At 42.4% G+C, this 23,013-nt stretch overlaps 1 protein-coding gene across 1 annotated transcript in view; it reads right to left on the bottom strand.

The window, feature by feature from the left end:
- LOC119659140 (uncharacterized protein CG43427) overlaps positions 1-23,013 on the bottom strand; it is a 501,449-nt gene that overhangs the window by 41,423 nt on the left and 437,013 nt on the right. Inside the window, exon 9 of the mRNA XM_038067074.1 lies at positions 4,838-6,142. Coding sequence (XP_037923002.1) covers positions 4,838-6,142 — 1,305 coding nt within the window. The remainder of the gene's footprint in view (positions 1-4,837; positions 6,143-23,013) is intronic.

Below are 23,013 nucleotides of genomic sequence, written 5' to 3'. Positions count from 1 at the left end.
ATTCAGTTAGCAGCGTCACACGAAACAGTCATTGGAAGCAGCTGGTTTACGTGGAAAGAAATTCAAAAACAAACGTAGGTCTCTCCAGACGGAATCATTTTCAACTAAATTGACTACTCGCTAATCGAAAGACGCCACCTCTCAGCCTTGATGAAGGTCAGAACATAAAGGTGGGCCAATATAGACTCGGATCACTATCTTGTTAGCATAGTGCTTCGGGCTCGAATAACAACACCATCTCGTATCCACTCTGCTGGAAAAAAGTCGAAACAACTGATTCGACGGAAAGTAAGAATGCTATATGCCGAGCAATGCAGCAATCTCAAAGAACACGGATACGCTCGGAGAACTTCCACGAAATTCGTCGAGCGGAAAAAACGACGCATTAAACTGGAAAATGGCGTCCCTAATCACAGAAATTGTGACATGTTCAATTTCATTAAAGTTTTAGCAAAATGGTGGCGTCCAGATGGCTCAGAGGTTAGAGCGATAGGCTATCATAGCGGAAGATCGCGGATAGATTCGCACCTTGGCTGGATCTGATATACCAGCTGAGTATCTCAATCAAATTAAGATAATATTCTCCGGAGATTGAATATTTGTCAAACATTCAAGGCATGCCAACACAGTGATCCGAAATCTAAAGCGTGAAAAACACGCATATGATAGTGTTTAATCATCTAAAGCAACTCAAAACCTTTTCACAATCCTCGGACTACAATATTGATGAGAATATTATGTCGACGATAGGATTCGCGAATGTCCCATTTCGAGCAAAAAATATTTGATGAGGCGTCTTCTCGAATAATGGGGAATATGTCCAATGTTTGATCGAATCCATGCCACTGGCCAGTGAAGGCTGCATATGATGGAAAAGTCTCCATACGGAATATAAACCAGCCATTTCTTGAGTTTTTAATGTCATTATTACGATTTTTTAGCTCTGAAGGGATTTCAATTTTGCCTTCTACGAAAATAAAGTTGTTTTTGTTATTGGCCCACACCAAAAGTTTTATTTTATCCTTTTTCGCCAATTTTCTTTGCATTATATCCAACAGACTGTGCGTTACATACTTGTAAAAACATATACAAGTCCTTTTAATCTCTTTCTGAACGCTTCATGTATTCCGGTATCCGAATTTCAATTTTGCTCACTGTACTTATTTCATTAGAGTCTCAACTATGTTGAAAAAGCTTATGTGGGCCCACTACTAAGAATTTAGTGAACATTTCGAAATAGGAAGTGGATGAATCTACACCAGACGAATTGGACGCATCATAAAAATTAAACCTGTAGATTGTATTAGCTCTCTTTCAGCAGAGTCCTATGTATTAGCCATAAGTCAGTCGATGCGTACAGCGAGAAATGTCAGGCCGCCGAAACTGATAACACGCACGAAGAGTACCTAACCATATCCCACTTCTGTCAGACTTTCAGGTTCCGAAGGTCAGTAGCGCGTGAACTACCACACGACGAAGTTCGGTAACTACGCAAAAATAAGCGTGATTATTGTGTTGCACCAGTGTGGGAATACGACGACAAGATTCATAGTTTGTTAAAAAAGCTGTCGGTAAACGAACGATTCGTTTTAGGACATTAGCTCGATACCGCAAAACAGCTGATGTGGTTGACAGGCCGCACTCCGTACGTCGCCCGAATGTCGTGTATGCTGTGCATGAGCGTGTTCGTCGCAATCCTCTCCGCAAGCAGAAACGAATGTCGGCGGAAATGGGCGTTTCAACTCGACGTATGAGTCGTATTTTACGAGAAGATCTCGCTCTCGATGTGTACCGGCGGTGCGTAGCCATATGTTAACGCCAAAACTGAAGGAAATACGGCGAACTAGGTGTGCTGCTCTTCTGCAACGATTTCCCGGTAAAAAATATCGCAAAATTCTATTTTCTGATGAAAAAATTTTTACCATCGAGGAAAAATTCAACCGACAAAATGATCGAGTATATGCTCACAATTGTTATGAAGCCAAAGAAAATGCTCCGCGAGTCCAACGTCGTCACCATCCGACTTCTGTCTTGGTATGGTGAGGCGTCTCATACTCTCACGGAATAACTGATATTCATTTCTACGAGTCCCGCGTCAAAACCAATGCGAGCGTGTGGAAAAAGATGTTAGAGGATCTAGTCGAGCCATTGAGTGAATCTCTATTGCTGGTGGTGCTTCCAGCAGGAGTCGGTCCCCGCTCACAAAGCCAATATAATTCAGCAGTGGTTTCCGGCGCATGTCCCTGACCTGATAACCGCGGATGAATGAGTCTCAGGCAACCCAGATTTGAATCGTCTGGACTACAGCCTTTGAGTTAAGTTAGAGGAGACTGCCTGCGATCGAACCTACACGGATTTGGAGAGTTTGAAGGCCAGCATCATGCGTGCAGCTCAATAAATGCCGCTTCATACCGTGCGTAAAGCGATCAATGCATGACCTCACAGTCTTTGGCCTGTATAGCTGTTAGCGGCAGCCATTTTGAATATTTTTTTTCGTTTGAAAGCTCTATGTTTCTCTTTTCTACTGGTATACTTTTTATTACTTCGTGAGAAATAAAGATTTGTTTGACTGACAGAACTTAAGGCTATACTATGCGTAGAATAGAGTTTTCGGGACAAGCGGACTAGACACATGAATATTTTTGATAACGAAACCATACATAGATGCGAGTACCAATTACCAACAAACATCATCCTCAGTTTCGCAAGGGGTCATTGCCCAATAAGCTGATTGATAAACTACTTCCCATAAAAAGATTTTGTGTTATTGTTATCGTTAACAAGATACATGTTTCCTCGCTTATCGTCTATTTTTAGATACGTTCTTGGGAAGAAAAGAATTTTATCTAACTCAAAGGAAGACATAAACAGAATCATGGGAATACCAATATTTTTGAGTTTGTTTTAGTGTTGATTTCCTGCTAATATAAGTTGATACTTCAGTTTTTAGGCATATAATTCGTTACACTGTTCTAATATAAATACATACAATAAGTACTAAGGAGTATATAAAATGTTAGTTGTAGGTCTCCGCCTTTTTATGTAAAAATTAATGTACATACTATATACAATAAATTAACTGGCCGGAATTGATAGTATATAATTTCCCCAAATATTAGAGCTTTCAGGAAAACTTTATCTACAAAAAAGGTCGAAATTTGTCCAATAGCACGAATAGTCGGAAATCGCCGTAATTTCAGGCAAATTAATATACCTCAAACAGCAAAGAAAATTACAAAACCGATAAGTTCCCGGAAATTTTCTTGTCTACAATCTTATCTAAAAGACCCGACAATGCTCCAAAATTGTTCAATTAGCAATTATCAATTCCGCGCAATCAATGCAATATCTAATTATGAAACCTCAAATCATAAGTACCCAAAGAGAGCAAACGGTGAGCAATTCAATCTTAAAGTCGTGTATCTTCAATTGTTAACTTTGATAATTCCTCATCGAGAAGTTGATTAATCTCTGAAGTCATTGTATTCGTTGAATCTAGCGAATCGGTTTTTTCAACAATTTTCTCTGTTTTTGTGGTTTTTGTTATTTGAATGTTGACCTCATTCTTTCCGGAACCACTTGGTGACGGAGCTATTGTTGGTGGAGCAGTTGGAACTGTTGAAATTGACGTTGTTGGCTCCATTACCTCAACTGGTACATAAAATTTCGAATTATCGATTGCAATGGTATCACGTCGGTTGATCGTGGTAGAAGCCTCTTTTACAGGCTCAGTATTTTCAGTATTGGAGTTGAAATTCTTTTTGATAAAGTCGAATATGTTTTTAGGTTTTAGTGCGAGCGGATGGGTTTTTGGGTTAATTGGGGGAGATGTTGGAGAGGTGAGACCTGATGAATTGGTTGGGCTTTGTGGTCGGACTTTTATTTCAGTTGTCACAACTTCGAGTTCCGCCACAACTATACCCTTTTCTTCAGTTACAACGTCAGTCTGAATGACCATTGCTGTCTCATTTTGACTGCAATCTCTTTCTGGTTTGCACTCTACAATGTTCTGGGGTGCATTCCGCTCAACTTGGGTTTCACTTATTTGATTTTGATTAGAAGAAATATTTCGCTTTGGAATCACATCCAACACAGTTGGGAGTTGGTCACCTTGTTTACTAATAAGAAAAGCTTCATTTGTTTTTGACTCCACACCAATCTCGAAATTATCGACTTTCGTTTGTTGAATTTCTTCATCTACCTTCTCTAGCGACCGTTTTGCTACTGGACTTTGACGCTGCTTATCATAACTTTGGTCTACCTCCTGCACTTCTTGTACGATATTCACCGGCTCTAATTTTCTTTTAGTCACTGGTGACTCTTCGCCAATATCCTCGAAATTTACATTAACAAAAGGAGTAGGGAAGTTGTTTGCGTCTTCCACAGATTTCAAATTTCGCTTCTCACATACTTCAACGACTGTTTTACGACGATCTTTAGGACTAAGCGGACTATCACTCTTTGAAATGTTATGCCCGATTGGCTGAATAGGAGTAATTTCCACCTTGTTATCTGTATTTGTGTTTTCTGAAGGGTGTTGTTCAGTGTTAGTATGACCTACGTTAGTAAATTCGGTTTCATTCGTTTGTTTGTCGCTGTCGTTAGAACTAAAACTAGGATTAGGCATTAGTGAAGCATTATACTCTCTAACCATCGATTTACTACTATCTCTATTCTGGCTACTGGTATAAACTATATTATACGAATCAACAGATGTTCCCGCCACCGTATGAGTAGTTAGCCGTTGATCTTCATCTTGATGAACAAGATCGCATCCACCATCGAATATAACTGTATGCGAAGAAGTAGTTGGCGACTCAGATAAAGAAAGACTTACACTTGCATCCAGGTCGTTTACAGGCTCCGGAGTAGTAATTGACAGCGATCGATCTTCGACTGTTGCTTCAAGTTGACATGTTTCATCCAATTTTGAAGTTGGTGGTTCTGAGGTACTGACTTCGTCAACCTCTGCAGATACAGCTGGCTGGTCTATGGTATGATCGTTTTCTTGGTGTTCATCATATAAACAATCATTAGCGTTGATATGGTGATGATGATGGGTCTCTTCGTTGATGAGCAGTTCAGGTTGCTCGTCAGTTTGAGACACTGAACAGGAAACGTCAGTAGTGTGAATACCACTATCCTCACGATCAGTATCAACATTGGATTCATCCTGAATGCTGAGAATTTCCTGAGAGCTATGAATATTTTCCTCGTCAGTATGAGAAGCATCATCCTTCAATTCCAAAAGCTGACGTTGCTGTTGTTGTCTCATCATATCCTCTTGTTTCATCATTTCCAGTTGATATTCGTCAATAAGAACAACAGGTTTCTTGGTTTCCTCCTTAGTAACAGCACTTTGTAGGCTTGAGAGACGATCTTTTAGTGAAACAACGGGCACATCGATCTTCGGTGCTTTGTCTGCGGCTGTTGGTTGCTTCTCGAGAATTTGTAAGCGATCTTTGATACTTGAAATGTCTCCAGATAGACGATTTGATGGTGTCTTTTTGGTTTCGTCTGCAGTCTGCGCAGGAGTAGCAGATGATTTATTTTTCTCAAGGTGAGAGAGGCGTTCTTTAATGCTTTTGCTGTTTGAAAAGTCATTAGAACCTCCTCCTTGCTTATTCAAGGCAGCAACGGTGTTATTTGTCGCTGAGTTCTCCTTTTCAAACAATTCGCGCCGCTTCAGAATATCAACTTTTGGAAGATCCTTTTTAGTTCCTCCCAATGAATTGTCACTTTGAAGATCACACGCCGATTTGATTTCAAAGCTCATCAAACGATTTTCGATTTTGGTTCCAGAGGGCCGTCTTGTATTATGGAAAGTCGTGGTTGTTTCAGTTTGACTTATGATCCTCTCCGGCGTTGAATCTTTTGAGTAGTTTCCTGTTACTGTTAGATTATTGCGGAAGCCATTGTTGTAGGTGGAGGATTGAGCTTTTGAAATGCGTGTTTTGTAATCTTGAATGGCACCTTCGTATGTGTATTCACATGGATCGGGTGAGCTTGCTGGTGCTGTACTTGAGGATGTATCGTAACCGGGTGATGATGTATAACCGCGACTTGTACCACCGTTTTCACCGTCGTGATTGGATTGATGATCTAAATCGATTGAGTGCTTATCGTTGTCGACGTTATCACTCTAAAATGAGAAAATTAAAGAGCGTGTTAGTGAGATATTTAAACTAAATCGAAACTAATTGTTAGAAGAAACAATTGAAAAAAACAAACCAGAGTCAGATTTAATTCAATTTTCCATCCTTTTGTATCTCTAAGTGACTCAAAAGTGGAGCTGTGAAATGTGCTGAATCATGGCCTTACAGGTCCGCTCGTACCTAACTGCAGATGTTCGTTGAGCTTGACAAAATTGAACACATCAGTAGTCTATTAACTATCGAAACACATCAGGTTCATGTCAAATGAAAGCTAACGGGGGGCTGGGGAACGCCAACCATAGATATGCATATTTGGCTCGTAAGTCTTTTAGATTATATGATAGAGATAACAAACGTTTCATAACCAACAAGCACAAATGCATTCATCTAAAAAAGAAGAGCTGTACCAATTCAGGAGGTGGTAGTTGGTGCATTATCTATCCTGCCATGGGGAACAGAGTCATCCCAAAAGAAAATAGTCTTTGATTTTGCCAGCATAGGTTTGAACGGGGCGATTTTCGTTCAATATAATTTGCACTAATTTCATGTTTGCGAATTCAACACTTGACAACTAGTTTTAGTTTTGGCATTCAAGCAACACATTTTTTTCTAGTTACAAATTTTTAATTACTAGAGAAACCCAATCATGTCTTCGTCCTTCCGCTCCCAACGTGAGCATTCCGGATACGATCCAAGGCAGTTTTAATCGCAACCAGGATACACTGACACAGTGTCAGAATCCATTGACACAGTGTTCAGTGTCTGAATAGTGTCAATGCGAGTCGAAATGGGTCAGCACCAAGTTTTTAATCTGAACGCTGTTCGGCATATCAAGTGGCAGAACAGCAAGCTACCCCAACTTGTGCGACACTGACTACCAATGGACTTGACTACTTCTATAGCAGATAGGCCCATAATAACGAATACTACGAACCTGATAAATCTTGGCAAATCGACGAAAATTCGCAACTGCAGCCACACAACCTCATCTCCATGAATCGTGCCTATAAGACCATTGTATCCTAAATATGTCTTAAAACCACATTCGTCACCATTCTACAATTTTTAGACTGAGGCAGGGAACAAACCAATCTCAGGAAATCCAGGTTTCATTTACTGGAATTGTTGATAAATTGGCCGCTTTTATCAGTGTTTAGAGCCCGTCCTAGGCACAAAAGCGTTTCACTTTTTACTATAAGTAACTGCATTGAAATCAGGGTTAAATCTGAGATACAAATTTCAAAAGTTCAAAAGTAGACCAGATCCATCTAAAATGACTTTTCCGGCTAATTACACTGCTCATAGATCAGTTATGATGTATGAAGGTTATCAATTAGAAAACAACCATGGTTATCAATTAGAAACAAGCATGCAGCAACCTCAAAAGAATACAGTATTAGGCTGGGCAAAGTTGTGTTAACTTCTTTGGCAACAAAGTGCAGTTCTCTAAGCGACTAAGGATTCCTTTTTCGATAAAAGATTGATTGGAAACTCTGATTCGCACACTTTTGGGGTGCCTTGTAAACGGAACCACAAACTGCGAAGACTCAATAAAGCACCCCTTCTGAATCTTGTTCGTAAGAGCAATTAGAATGAAGACTGGTTAAACTTCTAAAATCCATAGCGTGAATATAAGAGACATGTAAAACGTTCGAAACGAGACTTCTTTTGAGCTTACTGTGAGGAACTGGAAGGCAAAAGAGGGATTTTCGAGCTGCGCCGAGTCCTTAAAAGAAATAAGTCGACCAAATTGAAGTCTCTTAGTAAATCGAACGAAACTTTGACGAAATCCAGAGTTCAGTCTGTAAAGATCCCCTAAGAAGTACACCACCCTAGAGAGTAGGAGACAGAAATGAGAATCCTTGTAGACGGTTAAGGTAGTATTCATACTTAAACCTGGGAAGGATGAATATTCAAATCCAAAGAACTTCAGGCAAATTAGCTTAATATTATTTTCGCTGAAATGTCTGTAGGAGTTGGTTGAGCGCGACATTTACGAGAGACGATAAGGTTGCACCCACTACACTACACTACACGCAACAGATGGGGTGAACGCTGAAAGGCGAGTACGCGATGGGGTGTTCATGGACATTGGAGGGGCGTTTGACTGTACGCCTATCCAAAAGCTTTGTGATGCCGCCAGAGAGCATGGTGGTGACGAAACTCTAATAAAGTGGATCTACGCTTAGCTAACGCAGAGGCTGTTGCGCGCTGAAGTAAGTGTTGATCGCTACTTAACAACGGAAGCGACGAAAGGCTGCCCTCAAGTAGGTGTACTATCGCCACTTCTGTGGAGTATACTGATCAACTCACTACTATGCGAACTGCAAAATCTGCCAATACACATTCAAGCAGATGACGTGGCTGTGCTAGTTCTTGGTCAAGATCTTGTAACCGTGTGTAGAAATACACAACGCGATTTAATCGACAGTTGGTGTCTCAGGAATGGACTTTCAGTACATCCAAATGAAACGACAATGGTATTACTTAGAAAACGGCGGAAAAAGGTCTTTGCCCGCCAGAGATGAGGGGTGCAGCCTTTCAACTCCCTCAAGAAGTGAAATACCTTGGAGCTATTCTAGCCAACAAAAGCTTCCTTGAAACGAGCATGTAGAGGTTAAAACGAGACGAGCTCTCACAGTTTCTGGGCTGTGTAGGCGGATCTTTGCCTCGACATGGGGACTTGTGCCTCAGGTAGTAATGTAGCTATGTCGTTATCATTAGGCCGATGTCTGCCTCTGCATCCGTAGTGAAATAATAGAGTTTTCCCTGGAAACTAGTCACACACACATTACCGGTGCCATGGGTGCGACATCCAGCGCAGCTCTAAATGCATTGCTCAATGTCTCAAAAACAGAACAAGGCTTACCTACATTTCGAATAAAAACGAGAAGTGGGCTTTAACTTGGGACAATATGCAACAGTCTTTTAGGTTGAAGTGCATGCGATACTAAGGGCAATAGCCTGAGCGATTGACGAGCGGTTGAAGGGTAGGTGCATCGCAATCTCGACGTCAAGCTGCATTGAGGGTGTTGATTACTTCAAACACTTTGATCGCTTCAAAAATCGTTCAAGGATGTAGAAACCGACTGAATCCTATTTCTAGATGCTATACGGTGGAACTACTCTGGGTATATGGTCACTGTGGTGTAGAGAGATCTTTTATTAAACACCTCTACTATGCTGATGACCACTGTTTGCTCCTCACTGGGTCATGCACCTTGGCCAAATGATTCTGGATTTGGAAAGATAGGCAAGCAGAATTGGACTAATAGTAAACACGTACAAAACCAATGCTTTCAGTCTCACAAGTCATCGCACTCCCCCTATCTGCATTAATGAGCAGAGCATCGAAGCGGTCAGTCAATTTGTATATCTAAGGAGCACGGTTTCTGGCGACGGCGGCACCGAACTAGATTTTGCTCGAAACATTAGCACCACTAGATCCACTTTCGCTACCCTGTCCAAAATCTGGAAATACAGTTATCTCAACACTAAGATTTAGTTGAGACTGTTCCGTGCTAGTCTTCTTTCTGTGTTACTATATGGGAGTAACACATGGAAAGTGAACTCCACTGTTACTCAAAAACTTCAAGCTACCCCATGCAGTGGTATCCACTCTCCCAACGACGAGTGGATCGCCCCAAGGGCACTTAGTGCAGGACAGTAGAAGACGAGCACGAGCACCTCGGGAAGTCGTGTGGGGAACTGAAGGGTATTTCAAGGGATCGCGAACGATGGCGCGTAGGTCTGATTGACGCACTATACCCCACCTAGGGGCGAAGGGCAACCACATATATGTATATATATACATATATATATATCAAAAAGCCCACGGACCCTCTTCCCGCCCAACCGGACCGAGGGGCGACCAACCTAAGGATGGGCTGAAGGCAACATCCAAAGGCCCGCATCACAGCGATGATGCGTTTTAACGCAAAGTGTGTGCGACCATGCGAAAATGTATTGCTACATCCCGATTGTCGCAAACACTTCAGCCAATGACGCGGAGGTCCTACACTACAGAGACATGGATCTTATATTGAAGACAGTGCGGATCAAGACTGAAACCCATTAGGTCAGATTGTTACCGGACAGGACTCTTCGGACTATAGCACAGGTTGCAAGGATAACTGCTTTTTGCATCTCCATGTATAGTCCAGCCCTAAGATCGAGCGTTTTCAGCGCTTTATGTAAGTTCTGCGGGACTAATCCCGTCGCTGAAATTATTACTGGGACTACTTGGATCTTTTGTAGTCTCCAAGTCTGCTTCATATCGTCTGCCAAGGGGCCGTAGTTCCGGATTTTTTCGTGCTGTTTTTCAACAGTGTTCCGGTCCAACGGTACGGCTACATCGATTATAAAGCACGCTCGTTCTTCCTTCAGAAGCAGAACTAGATCGGGTCTGTTATGATTAACACTATGGTCGGTGGCGATAGTGTGATCCCACAGTAGTTTGACCCGATCATTTTCCAAGATTCTCTGCGGAGTATACTTATAGTAAGGATGGTAGGTTGCCACTAAGTTATACTTCAACGCAAGGTTTTGATGGAGAATCTTGCAGACGGAGTTATGACGATTGGTGTACTCGGTACCGCTCAACATCCTGCACGCAGATGTTATGTGCTCGATGGTCTCCTCTTCACAGTTGCATAACCTACAACTTTAGGTGGTGATTGAGGAGTCGTGAAGAATGTACCGTTTATAATTTTTTGTTGGGAGCGAAGCATCCTGAATTGAAGGAATAGGAATGCTTCGGTCTCATAGAAAAGTACACCATTTGTCAACCATTTGTTGGAGGCTTCGATGTCAATGCCTGACAACAACAAATTTTTTATATGACCTCCGTGAATGGGTTTCTCTTTCCACATGTCGATCTTCTGTTGGACTGAAGTAACATTCGACATGGGATCCCATTCTCGGCTTCTCAAGTTCAAAGGAGATAATTTATTATCTGCCATGACGGTAGCCTGATGTATTTGGCTAGAGGATTGTTTCTCATAGAAAAACTCACGAAGAGAATGCACTTGATTGTAGTGCAACGTTTTTAAATCAAGTACTCCCCTTCCTCCCTGATGACGTGGGATAGTGATCCTCAATTTTTCGGCAGCTCTATTGTGCATGTTGTTGTTTGCAAGAACTACCCTTACCCGTCTATTGACAGATTCTAAATCGGTATTACTCCACTGTATCACACCGAAAGTGTATAGAAGGACGGGAATGGCAAAGGTGTTGATTGCCATGATTTTATTTTTTCCGTACAGCTCAGTTTTAAGGACAAGATCCAGACGCCGCTCAAATTCCCCCAGCAACTTAGATTTAATTATTGCCACAGCAGGTGTTGTTGCTTGCAATATGCCGAGGTATTTGTAGACGTCGTCCGAATCCATGCCCTCAATTCGGATGTTATTTTCGCTGTATCCTTCGTTGTCGGTGTGTTTTCCCCGAACAATTGTTTTTATGCAACATTTCTCCAAACCCAACTGCATGCCGATATCCCTGCTGAACTGGATGGTGATGTCCAGCAAGGAGCGAAGTTGGTTCTCGTCTTTGGCATACAATTTGATGTCGTCAATGTACATTAAATGGTTTAATGTACATTTCGACAATATGCCATGCTTGACTTGGAACCCGTATTTGCTTTCATGCAAAAGATGGGATAGCGGATTCAAAGCCCAACAAAACCACAGTGGGCTTAGAGAGTCGCCTTGGAAAATGCCACGCCTGATTGGTATCTCTCCTGATGTTTGTGAGGATACCGATAGCTTCGTGCTCCAATTCTTCATTACTGTTCGCAGAAGAAGAACGACATTCGGGTTGATTTTATACAAGCGTAACACTTGTAGTAACCACGAATGTGATATGGAGTCAAAGGCTGATTTATAATCGATGTAGGCTGTCGAGATGTTTCGTTTTTGGTGGACAGCCTGCTTTACAGCTACCGTATCGATTATAAGCTGTTCTTTGCAGCCTCGGGAACCTTTTGCGCATCCTTTTTGCTCCTCAGCTATCAATTTATAAACATCAAGATGTTTTGAGATGTTCGCGCACAGAACTGAAGTGAGGACCTTGTAGATGGTAGGAAGACAAGTAATTGGTCGACATTTTGAAGGGCAAGAGACACCCTGTTCCTTGGGGATGAGGAAAGTTATCCCCTTGGTGAAAAATGGTGGAACCAAATCAGGATCGGCAATCATCTGATTAAATTGATTTGCCAATATCCTGTGAGTGCTCTTGAACCGCTTCAGCCAGAAGTTGTGAATCTTGTCAACTCCTGGCGCCTTCCAGTTACCTGCCTTGTCAAGGACTGCTTTAACGTCGACTTCAGTTACGTCAGGCATGGTCATTTCGGGGAGGGCCTCGCATGAACGCATAAGGTGTGGGAGCCACGCTGCTTCTAAATTGCAACGACTGGATTCGCTCCAAACACTTCTCCAGAAGTCTTCTGCCTGATCCAGATTGAGGTTACTTTCCCTATCTGAGCTGGTGAGATTTTTGTAGAATCCCCGTTGGTTCTGGAAGAACAAGGTGTTGTCTGTCCTTCGCTGAAAGCTTTTCTGATACCTACGGATGCGATTGGAGCATACCGCAAGTTTCTGCTTCAGCACCTCGAGGATTTCTTCGATTGGCATATCATTGGACAGATGGTAGTTTCCAATGATGTTCGCAACGCATCTGTGCACTCTTGGTGATGGATTTCCAAGGAGTGCTTGCGTCACACGACCAATCTCCTTTCTCAACTTTTCGACTCTTTTGTTGAGTCGAAACACCCAGAACGGTAAAGTCCTTCTGCGCATACCTCTGTTATTCGCTCTAAGATGTTGGTTATGGAGACGAATAACCGTGGCAGCTGCAACGTAGATCAGGCTGTGAACCTCTGTAGCAGTAATCTCGCTAGCCAAACGATCAGCCAAAATTCTGTCAACGGCAGCAATGATGTTAGTAGTTGCCGAAGTAAACTTCAGTTTTGGGATCTTTGGCCTAGCGTCTGGGAGAATCTCAGCATACTCTGTGAATGCGACCTGGAATGCGGTCAAAGCTTCATTATAAATTGGGTCGACATCCCCAGTTACTAAGCTTCTCCTGACTACTGGATTCATGGAGTGCCTTACAAGTGGAGTGCTTGTGTTACTCCTTTGACTAGTCCGGTAATTTGATGACTCCAGCCCGAGCTCAAGTGAAACCTCTTGGAAGATTTGTTGCCTAGTTGGTAAGGCAACTCGGTTATTATTCACTATCACCCGGTGCTGGTTGACGACGTTCTGTTCCGGAACATGACTTAGCTCCGGAAATCGGGTTATGAACGCGTCATGTAGTCGATGTCTGTACCCTGATGGATTCCTTTCCAAATCCGTGACACGGTAATAGGCGCGGACGATAAATTCGTTGAGTTGGTTCGTCCAAACCATACGACGCCTAGGTCTCCCGTCCCTGGTGGTTGACGGCATAACCGCCAAAACATCCAAGGGCGAAGAGCCGCTCTGATGTTGTTGAACGACCCTTAACCGTGTTGGGTACTGTCTTCGTGCCCTGGGGTCCCATTAAGAGAATTTAAATTGTTTTCCCCAATTTTATTCCCACGAGTATTGGGGAAGCAGTCAATCCTGCAACAGAGCCCCAATGTTGCAATGCCCCATGGTTACCTCCAAAGGTAGGGAAGGTATTTGGAGGGGAGCCGCTGAAATACAGTGTAACGTCACTGCAATTCATCCGATAGGCGCGTCGATCCCTTCACCCCGGATTACGGATTTGTTAAGGAGGTTTACTCCCCCTGAACGGGAAGAATCGGTAAGGGAGGACGAACACAAAGGGAAACGTTCTGCTTGTCCGCGGCTACTTATTTACAAAATTAACTTGCGATATTCGTAGCTGACCCGGTGGGTCATGTCATTATCCGCAACCCATGACACGCGCCTGGTCGCATGCAGCTCTGCGTTTGCAACTCAGGTGAGGATAAACCTGGTACGCCATATATATATATATATGACACAAATCAATCTCAATCACTGTGAAGCAGCTCAGGACCTGCTCTCGCAAACCATTCGAGAGTCGAATGTGGATGTCGCGGTAATTTGCGAGCCGTACAGAAACCATGGCAGTGCGACTTGGGCGGTGGATGCGTCTGGCAAAACCGCAATCTGGGCGTGCAGAAGACAGGCCATTCAGGAAGTAATGGCCCCCCCGGCAACCTTACCTCAATATAAGGAGATGTTAGACAGCCTGGTGTTGGACGCTAGAGACCACAGCCCTAAAATCATTGCGGGCGATTTTAACGCGTGGGCCCTGGTGTGGGGAAACCGATCGGCGAACATCAGAGGTCAAATTGTGTTGGGAGTCTTTTGCAGAGTTGGACATTGTGCTGGCCAACGTGGGATGCGTGCCCACCTTTCAAGGTAGAGGATTGGGTTCGATTGTTGGCCTGACGTTTGTTAGTACTTCACTGGTGAGGGAGATGGCTTGGCATGTGAGTGAGCACTACACCCATAGTCACCACCAGGCCATCTTCCTCAGCGTTAAAAACCGAGAAAGCAATCAACGACGCTCTGGAGATAGAAAGGCTAAAGCGGTTGGCTGGACTATTGGAGCTTTCGAGGACATTCCTGGCGGCATTGGAGGAAGCCCATGATCTGGATGGAACAGCAGTGAAAAGGGTGACACAGCTGTCTCAACGTGTAACTGAAACATGCGACGCTATGATGCCACGACAACATTTGCACCACGGCAAGAAGCCAAATTACTGATGGAACAAGGAGATCGTTGTCTTGAGATCCTCTTATCTCCGAGCGAGGAGACTGTCCCACAGGACAAGGGGAAGGCAGGAACACCAGGAGCGTGAGGAGGAATACAGGGATCTGTGAAACAACCTTAAGAAGGCCATATGGAAAAGCAAACGGGAATGTTACCAGAAGCTCTGCATGGAGGCTAATACGAATCCGTAAGGTACAGCCTACCAAGTGGTAATGATCAAGATTCGCGGGCAAAAATCACCTCAAGTGACATGCCCGCGGCTCTTGTTGCAAATAATTACAACTCTTTTCCCGCAGCGGGAGCAGGATGAAAGTGAACCCCAACTGACAGCTCAGCATGTCGATCAGCTCAGTCTTCTCGATCCCTGGTATTACTGGTGTGTCCTCTTCATATCGCTTTATTTATCTCTTAAACACTATGGGGAAGATGTTGGAGAGGGTGATATACAACAGGCTGCTCCCGTTCATCGAGCTTGCTGGTGGTCTTTCAGAGCGGCAATATCAGTTTCGGCGAGCCCATTCTACGGTCGACGCAGTAGCAAATTGGCTCGAAATGCAATGGCCGCGGGCAAATGCTGTGCTTTGGTGGCGCTGGACGTCAAAAATTCTTTCAACTCAGCCAACTGGGGCTGGATTAAAGTCGCTTTGGCCAAACTGGGTTTTCCTAGTTACTTGGCTCGGCTAATCCAGAGTTACCTTTCGGACAGACTTCTCTGGTGCGAGACGGACGACGGGCCGAAGAGGTACATTGTGACAGCAAGTGTGCCTCAAGGTTCTGCAAGGACCACTGCTGTGGAACAATGTACGACTGAGTGCTCGGCCTACGCGTGCCAGAGGAGGTAATGCTAATTGGTTTTGCGGACGACTTGGCGGTGGTTGTAATTGCAAAGCATCCCGAGGATGTGGAGCTGTATGCAAATGAAGCCATTCATGCCATCAAGTCATGGTTACTAATGGCCAAGCTAGACCTGGTGGACGAAAAGACCGAGGCGGTCCTCATTGCCAACCGCAAGAAGAACAACACGGTTAATATCCGAATTGGTAATCGTGAGGTCGTCTCAAAATCAATTGTCAAATACCTGGGGTAATGATCGATGCCAAGCTGAATTTCAAAGGACACTTGGATTATGCGCGGGAGAAGGCAACAAATGCTAGCTCATCCCTTCCAAGATGATGCCTAACGTGGAAGGGCCGAAGTATAGACGCAGGCTACTCATCGCGGGAGTGGCGAAGTCCATCCTGTTATACGCGGCCTCTCTCTGGGCGGGAGCGTTGAACCACGCTGTAAACAGGAGGAAGATAAGTTCGGCATACCGGCCAATCGCGCTAAGGGTGTGCGGCGCATTTAGGACGGTGTCGACGGAGGCAGTGTGTGTCATCGCGTCGCGAATGATCCCTATAGATCTTCTAGCGAACGAGGCACACTGGCTCTACAAAAAACGGAAGGAAGGTTTCCCGAAAAGCCATCAGGAGAGAATTGTGTGGCCAGTGGCGACAACGTTGGGATAACTCCGACAAGGGTCGGTGGGCCCATAAATTGATCCCGTGTATCGAGAAATGGGTCGACCGAAAGCACGGAGAATTGAATTACCACCTGACACAGTTCCTTGCGAGACACGATGGCTATAGGAAGTACTTGCACCGCTTCGAGTTGGACGAGTCTCCCAACTGACCTGAATGCGATGATACACCCGAGAACCCGGAGCACGTTATGTTCCATTGTCCCAGATTTCTGCAGCAGAAAAGGACGTTGAACAGCATCTTGGGGGCGGACATCGAGCCCACTAACCTGGTGGAAGATATATATATATATATATATAAAGAACTTAAGCATCCAAACAGGATACACTTTACAATTTCAAAACGTTTAATTGACAATTGCAATTGAACCTCGCAATCCGAAGAAGTTATTGTTTCCTGTCCGGCGATCTACATTTTATTACTTGCAGCACGCCCATCAATGTTTAAAAAACATTTGCAGGCAATTGGAGAGATTAGGTGCTCAGTGTTACATCCATACCTCAGCCCGCCGCGATTCACTTCAAATAACGTAACGATTCACCTGATACAATTATACTTCAATAGGAGCTATCATAAACACAACCATTAGTATTATGGCAAAATAAAATTTTATGCAATTTGCGGTCATTAAAAGATTCATTGCAATTTCATTGTTATTCTCCATACATTTCCACATAAGCTCATTGCAGTCGTCCAACATTTGAAAGGTTGCTTATTATTTGTTGTTTTTCTTTCACCTTATGTTATTTTTTTCGAATCCATTTGCAGACATGAGGTAAAGCCTCACTCTATTAACCACTTGTCCATCAAACTATTAATCCATCATTCTCGACACGTTCAAACGGAAATTGTAAATGTATCACTTTCATATCAGCATTAAACCTTTTGTAAACGTATTTTAAAAACAATTCTCCTTACACAACTATTTAGATGCCATGGGAGGGCAGTTGCTACTGGCATGTAATCAAATTACAATTCACTTTGTCGAATCCGTAATTAGGAACTGAACATACACTCTGTCGACGTTTTAATTAGTGCAGAAATGACTTCTTTCTGTGGTTACAGGACTACTAAATTAAAAGATCAAATTTTTTGATAGATACAAGATACTGGAACTATATCTATTCAAAAAAAATAATTCGAAAATGCAGAAACGCACAAAACACAGCACCTGGAGAATCTTGATATACTTCGTGTGGAGGTAGTTGGATACCACTAACAAACTGAAGCTGAATTGAAAAACAGTCACTGGGTAAAACTTTCTTATCTGCTATCAAACTTTCCTTGTATCTTTGTTGGTCTGCCGACTACAATAAAGCAATGATAACTAACATACGTCACTGGCTGTTGATATGATGATATTGATGGATCGATTTTTATTTTTATATTAGATCATGTAAAAATTCTGGCTCATAAATGTTCCGCGCGTTTGCAACATTACTAACACCCTATAGACGCGAAAGCCTAAGGCGCTTCCGGAAATTTGGAAAGTGGGAACTGAAAATAGTACAAACCGACCAGAGGATCCTACTGGCACCCGTAATTGTATACCCCACCGGGTAGCTCCCTGGCGGTAAGTTTTGCTACAGGAAAGAAACCCTGAACCGGACCGGACCCAAACCTCGCCGTAGCGATTTCAGAAGTTCAATCTCGTCTCTTTTGGAGGATGCTGGAAATATGACATCATTTTATTCACCCCTTGATCATAGACCTCGAATGATTCTTTCCTTTGATGGGTATGGATGAAGTTTGGATCCGTTCCTAGAGGTTAACGTCTGACAACGAATCCCTTTGATTTTTAAAGGCCTTCCAAAGATTTTTTCAACTACAACCTCCCCTGGGTTGATGGGATTCGACGAGCCAATCAGTGACGTCAATCTCCAAAAAGTATCTGAGCATGCTCAGCCAGAAATTGGAATAATCCTACTTTCTAAACTTAATTAATTCCACTTCTTGCAGCAGCGACTCTCCGTCCTAGCAAACTATAACCTGCGAGAATACATAATTTGCGAAATAGGATCAGATGACAGGAAAGACCTGACGCAAATGGTGAAAGAGGCCGGCGGAGGTAGTCCCACAGTTGACTCTAGATACTTAGTGAAGGGATGGATGCATAGAAACACTGCTTCAATTGTGGAGCTTTCAGCGTTGACCTCTGTGGTATCCGTTGTTGCGTAATCTGTGTTGTGATAAGCCGAATCTTCAAGCGGCGTCCGAAAGCGTTGTTTTGGCTGCGCGTTTGTTGCATTGTTATCTACTGATGCAGTGGTACAAGTTCATCTTCTCCAACGTTTGTGATAGCAAAAACTTTGAACGTTTTTTAAAAATAGGTCGTAATTACTAGTAATTTCCTAAGCGTTAAATAAGCAGATCTTGAAATAAAAAAGGCAAAATTCAGAACTGAGATCCAAAAGGAGCATAAAATCACGCACTGTGTATCGAAATAAATAAGATAAATATTGGATTGAGAAAAAAGTGATTGCATTTTTTTGTGCAATAATGATGTTGGTATAGTTTTAGCACCACTAGAATCCATCGTATGTTTGTCATACGGTCTGTTACATAAGAGCGTGATCACTGTTACAGGTAGATAAAAAATCAGAGCGTCCTGTTTCTTTTTCTCTGACATAGAGGGCACCTCACTCCTTCATGCTTTTTGTAAAAAGTCAGCTCTCTGTCAAATTTAGTCTTCAATTGAGTGGTTTTTCGAAATGAGTGCTGTTTACGCCTCTCGCTTTGAGGCAATTGTTCTATGTTTGCATGAAAAACGACCCAAATTAACGCAAACTGCTGCTGCGAAATATATGGGAAAGTCGAAGCAGTTCGTTAGCAAGTGGATAAATCGCTATAAAAAGGTCGGTAACGTTGATGATTTTCCTGATCTCGGAAGTGCAAGGAAAGTCTCAAAAAAAGACGAAAAAAAGATTCTCGCATTGTTCTTGAAAGATCCAACTTTGACTTTACGTGGAGCTGCTGTGAAATTGAAAGCAAAAGGTGTTGACATATCTTACGGAACGATTCGCAGGCACTTGCTTGCCAATAAACTGAAATATCGCAGTACTTTGGAAAAACCAATGTTGAGTGTAAAACATGTTGAAAAACGAGTGGAACGAGCGAAGGAAAACTTGGACCGCGATTGGAGAAACGTAATTTTTTCTGATGAATCCTCCTTCTGGGCATTTCCGAGCATCAAACACGCCTGGACAACCTCCACCAGTAGGATGCTTCAACGGACTGTTAAACACCCCGTCAAGGTCCAAGTTTGGGGGTGCTTCTCAAACAAAGGTTTCGGTACTTTGTTCTTATTTACCGAGAATTTAAATGCCGAAAAAATGAATAAAATATATCAAAAGGCTTTGTTACCATCTGCTAAGCAATGGTATATCAAGAAAAATGAAAGCTGGATCCTTCAAGAGGACAACGATCCGAAACATCGGAGTCGAGCGTGTAGTGAGTGGAAGGCGCAAAACTTTAGATTGGCCATCTCAGTCACCGGATGCAAATCCCATAGAAAATGTGTGGGCTCTGATGAAAATGCAGCTTCGCAGACGCAAGCCATGTAATTTACATCAACTTTCTCGACAAATTCGGAAAATTTGGAGGTCTTTTCCGGTAGAATATGCAGAAAAACTAGTGGAAAGTATGCCCCGACGGTGCCAGGCCATAATTGACAATGCAGGAGATTGAACTTGCTACTGAGGTATTTGCATTGAGTATTGACGACCAAATTATCAATGAATTTGCGAATTTTTGAAAAATCAATTGTTGTTATTATTTAACAGTGACCATGCTCTTATGTAACAAATAGTATATCGTTTGACAGCCGGCGCCTTGAGGTTAATTCTTTAAAAGAAATTGAACGGTTTGGTTGAGATTTAGATAAAACAAAAATATAAACTGAAAATGGTCAACCAAACTGTGCATCTTTGCTACATTTCACTCTTTTACTTCCGTAAAGAGAAGGGGTGAGGGAAGCTCATGAAAAATTGGGCAAAGTTTAGGGTGACAATGCTCAAAATAAATGTTGCCAAATTTGATTTAAGAAATTACCCGTTGGAAATTTTAAAATCAAAGACCCACCTCTGTCAGGACGGCCCATAAGAATTGATTACGACAGAATTGTGACAATGAACGAGTGAAACCTCCATTATACGAGCGAAACATTAAAGGTTCAAAAAAGTGTTCAATTGCACCTGAAAAAACTTTGAAACATGGACAAACTCAATATTTGGATTTCTCATGAACTCTAAGAAATTCATTGAAACCTCAAGATTTGATCCTTTTTTGGTATATTATTTAAAATGGGCAACGCAAACGATCTTGGCTCTGACGTGAAGATTCATCTCAAACGACTTCAAAAATAGACCGTGATGAAAGGAAGATAATGTGGTGAGATCGGGAGGGATTGGTGTGCTTTGAGCTCCTGCCAAAGTACCCAATGACACATCTAAGAGAGTAATATCCTAATTGGACAGTTTGGATACATCCCTCGGATTTCGTCAATCGTTAAAAATTATTGGAGTTTGGATGGAATCTCATGCTTCACCCTTGCGCCGTTAGACTTTCAGTTCTTTCGCTTCCTTCAGGACTCCTTGAATAGAATAACGGTAAATGAGCATCTTCTCCAGTTTTTCGCCTAGATTCTTCTGCAAACAGGGAATTATGAAGCTCACCGAAAGATGGAAAAGGGTCATCAAACAAAGTTCGAACGGGATATATCTCACATTATATGCTCACTAAGGGGCATGTTTCCAGAGACTTCTGGAAGAATTGCTTGCAGAATCCAAGTCTCAAGACAAACGCAAAAATGCTGATTGATGGTGTTTTACGACAATGGGAAAGGAAGCTCTTTTCTACAAGGTGGAAATGGAATGTGGCAGAGCTTAGTGCTAACCTATTAAAGAACACCAATGAACTAAATTGACCAGATTAGATTATGGGAAGGGATATTGCCTTCTAGTGTAAAGTTGCTGCCTACAAATACTTCAAAGTCTTAGTCAAAACTGGGCTGTTGCACCATCAATTATTATTATTAATAATTCAAGACCAATAGCACACAATAGGCTGGGACAGTTTCGGTTAGAGGCAAAATCGTGGATAAAAGATAAAAATAAAAGAGGCCATAAATAGAGCTCTGTGCAATTCCAGAGGAAAAGGAAGAACGGAATATGTTAGTATCAACAAATCCTTCTCGGATTCAAAAGTATCAGGAAAATCATATAATAATTCATGGAGGAAAATTGACGACGTTCTCAAAAAAATTAAGGTAGGTAGTAGACACTTCCTGTCGACATGTCAAAATATTTGATGGTAAAGCTCGTGAACATAAATAATTTGGTAGTAATAGACTGACGTTTTGCAAAGCTTTATTGCTCGTCGTCTATTAGGTAGTGATAGTGTCTGGTCAACTAGTAGCTGATCTATTTTTCAAATAGTCAAATAGGACGGTAATTTTCACTCAGAGTAGAATTTTCGGCTTTTCGCGCTCCAAAGCAACTACGACACTAGCCAGACACCGCAATCTGTACATTTTTATTAGACGCTAAAAAGAAGGGCATAGGATCGAAATGAGCAAAGTCAGTTAAACTACCTATTGTCAACAGCTTTTGCTTTGCAACTTGTGAAGTTTATCCTGGATGTCAGCAGTAAGCCAAATTGGATAAGAATCCAAACCAGAATGGTATCAAAGATGCTGAATCTTTGATTGCACTTTGATTAAATTTGGATACAAATGAGATTAATTGGTGTTAAGAATAATTAACCATCGAAATCGGTCTTTCAAAATTTGAATTTAGCAGGTTGATTTGTATCAAACCCTGGTGACAACACTCCCGTAGGTTCCTGTAAACGTGTGATTGAAGCAATTGAATTTAAATAAATAATAAAGGGAAGAGAGGAAGGCATTGCGCTTCCTGCAAAGTTGAGAGACAATGAGATATGGAAAGTACGAAGGGCGGCTGATAAGCTCGCATCCTAAGGTACTTAGCGATGACTCATTATCTCAATGGTACAAAAATGAGCTCGGTTTTTTCAACAACGAAGAAAAACCTGGGAACACGAACTCTCCGAGCCTGTGCTTGTCGGTAAGTTTCGAAGTCTAAACGAGGGGTGATGCAGTGAACAAAAGAGAAGAAAAGCACCAAAGAAATTCAAAATGAAAAGTCGTGACACAGTCGTGTGGGAAAAATTTAGCAAATACGTACGTGGAAATACAAGGACTCTCTCACATTCAATGGACCTAAGTTTCCCCTGCAGGACAAACTTAATGTCCGGCAATACAATGATGGAAATGCAAAGCAATGATACTGATTTCAGGGGATTTCAACGCTCTCTTCAAATGTCGCAGTTATGACAAGTGGTAGCGAAAAGCAAGGGGATTATGACTAGTTATTAACTGATAAGAATTCTATATATGAGGAGGATTTCAGTGCTCTAATGCTTTCATATTAATCTATTTAGGCAGTTTGGGAACTGCACTTCTGGCAGATCATATACGGATACCTCAGAAAATCGAGGCCCTTAAGCTTAATAGTTACCGACCGTTACACCGTTGTTCCCGCTTAAGTTTATTGGAGACAATTAACTGAATG

The sequence above is a fragment of the Hermetia illucens genome, chromosome 6 (assembly GCF_905115235.1).
Source record: "Hermetia illucens chromosome 6, iHerIll2.2.curated.20191125, whole genome shotgun sequence".
In the NCBI taxonomy this organism is placed as follows: Eukaryota; Metazoa; Arthropoda; class Insecta; order Diptera; family Stratiomyidae; genus Hermetia; species Hermetia illucens.
This window is presented reverse-complemented; position numbering and strand designations above follow the sequence as displayed.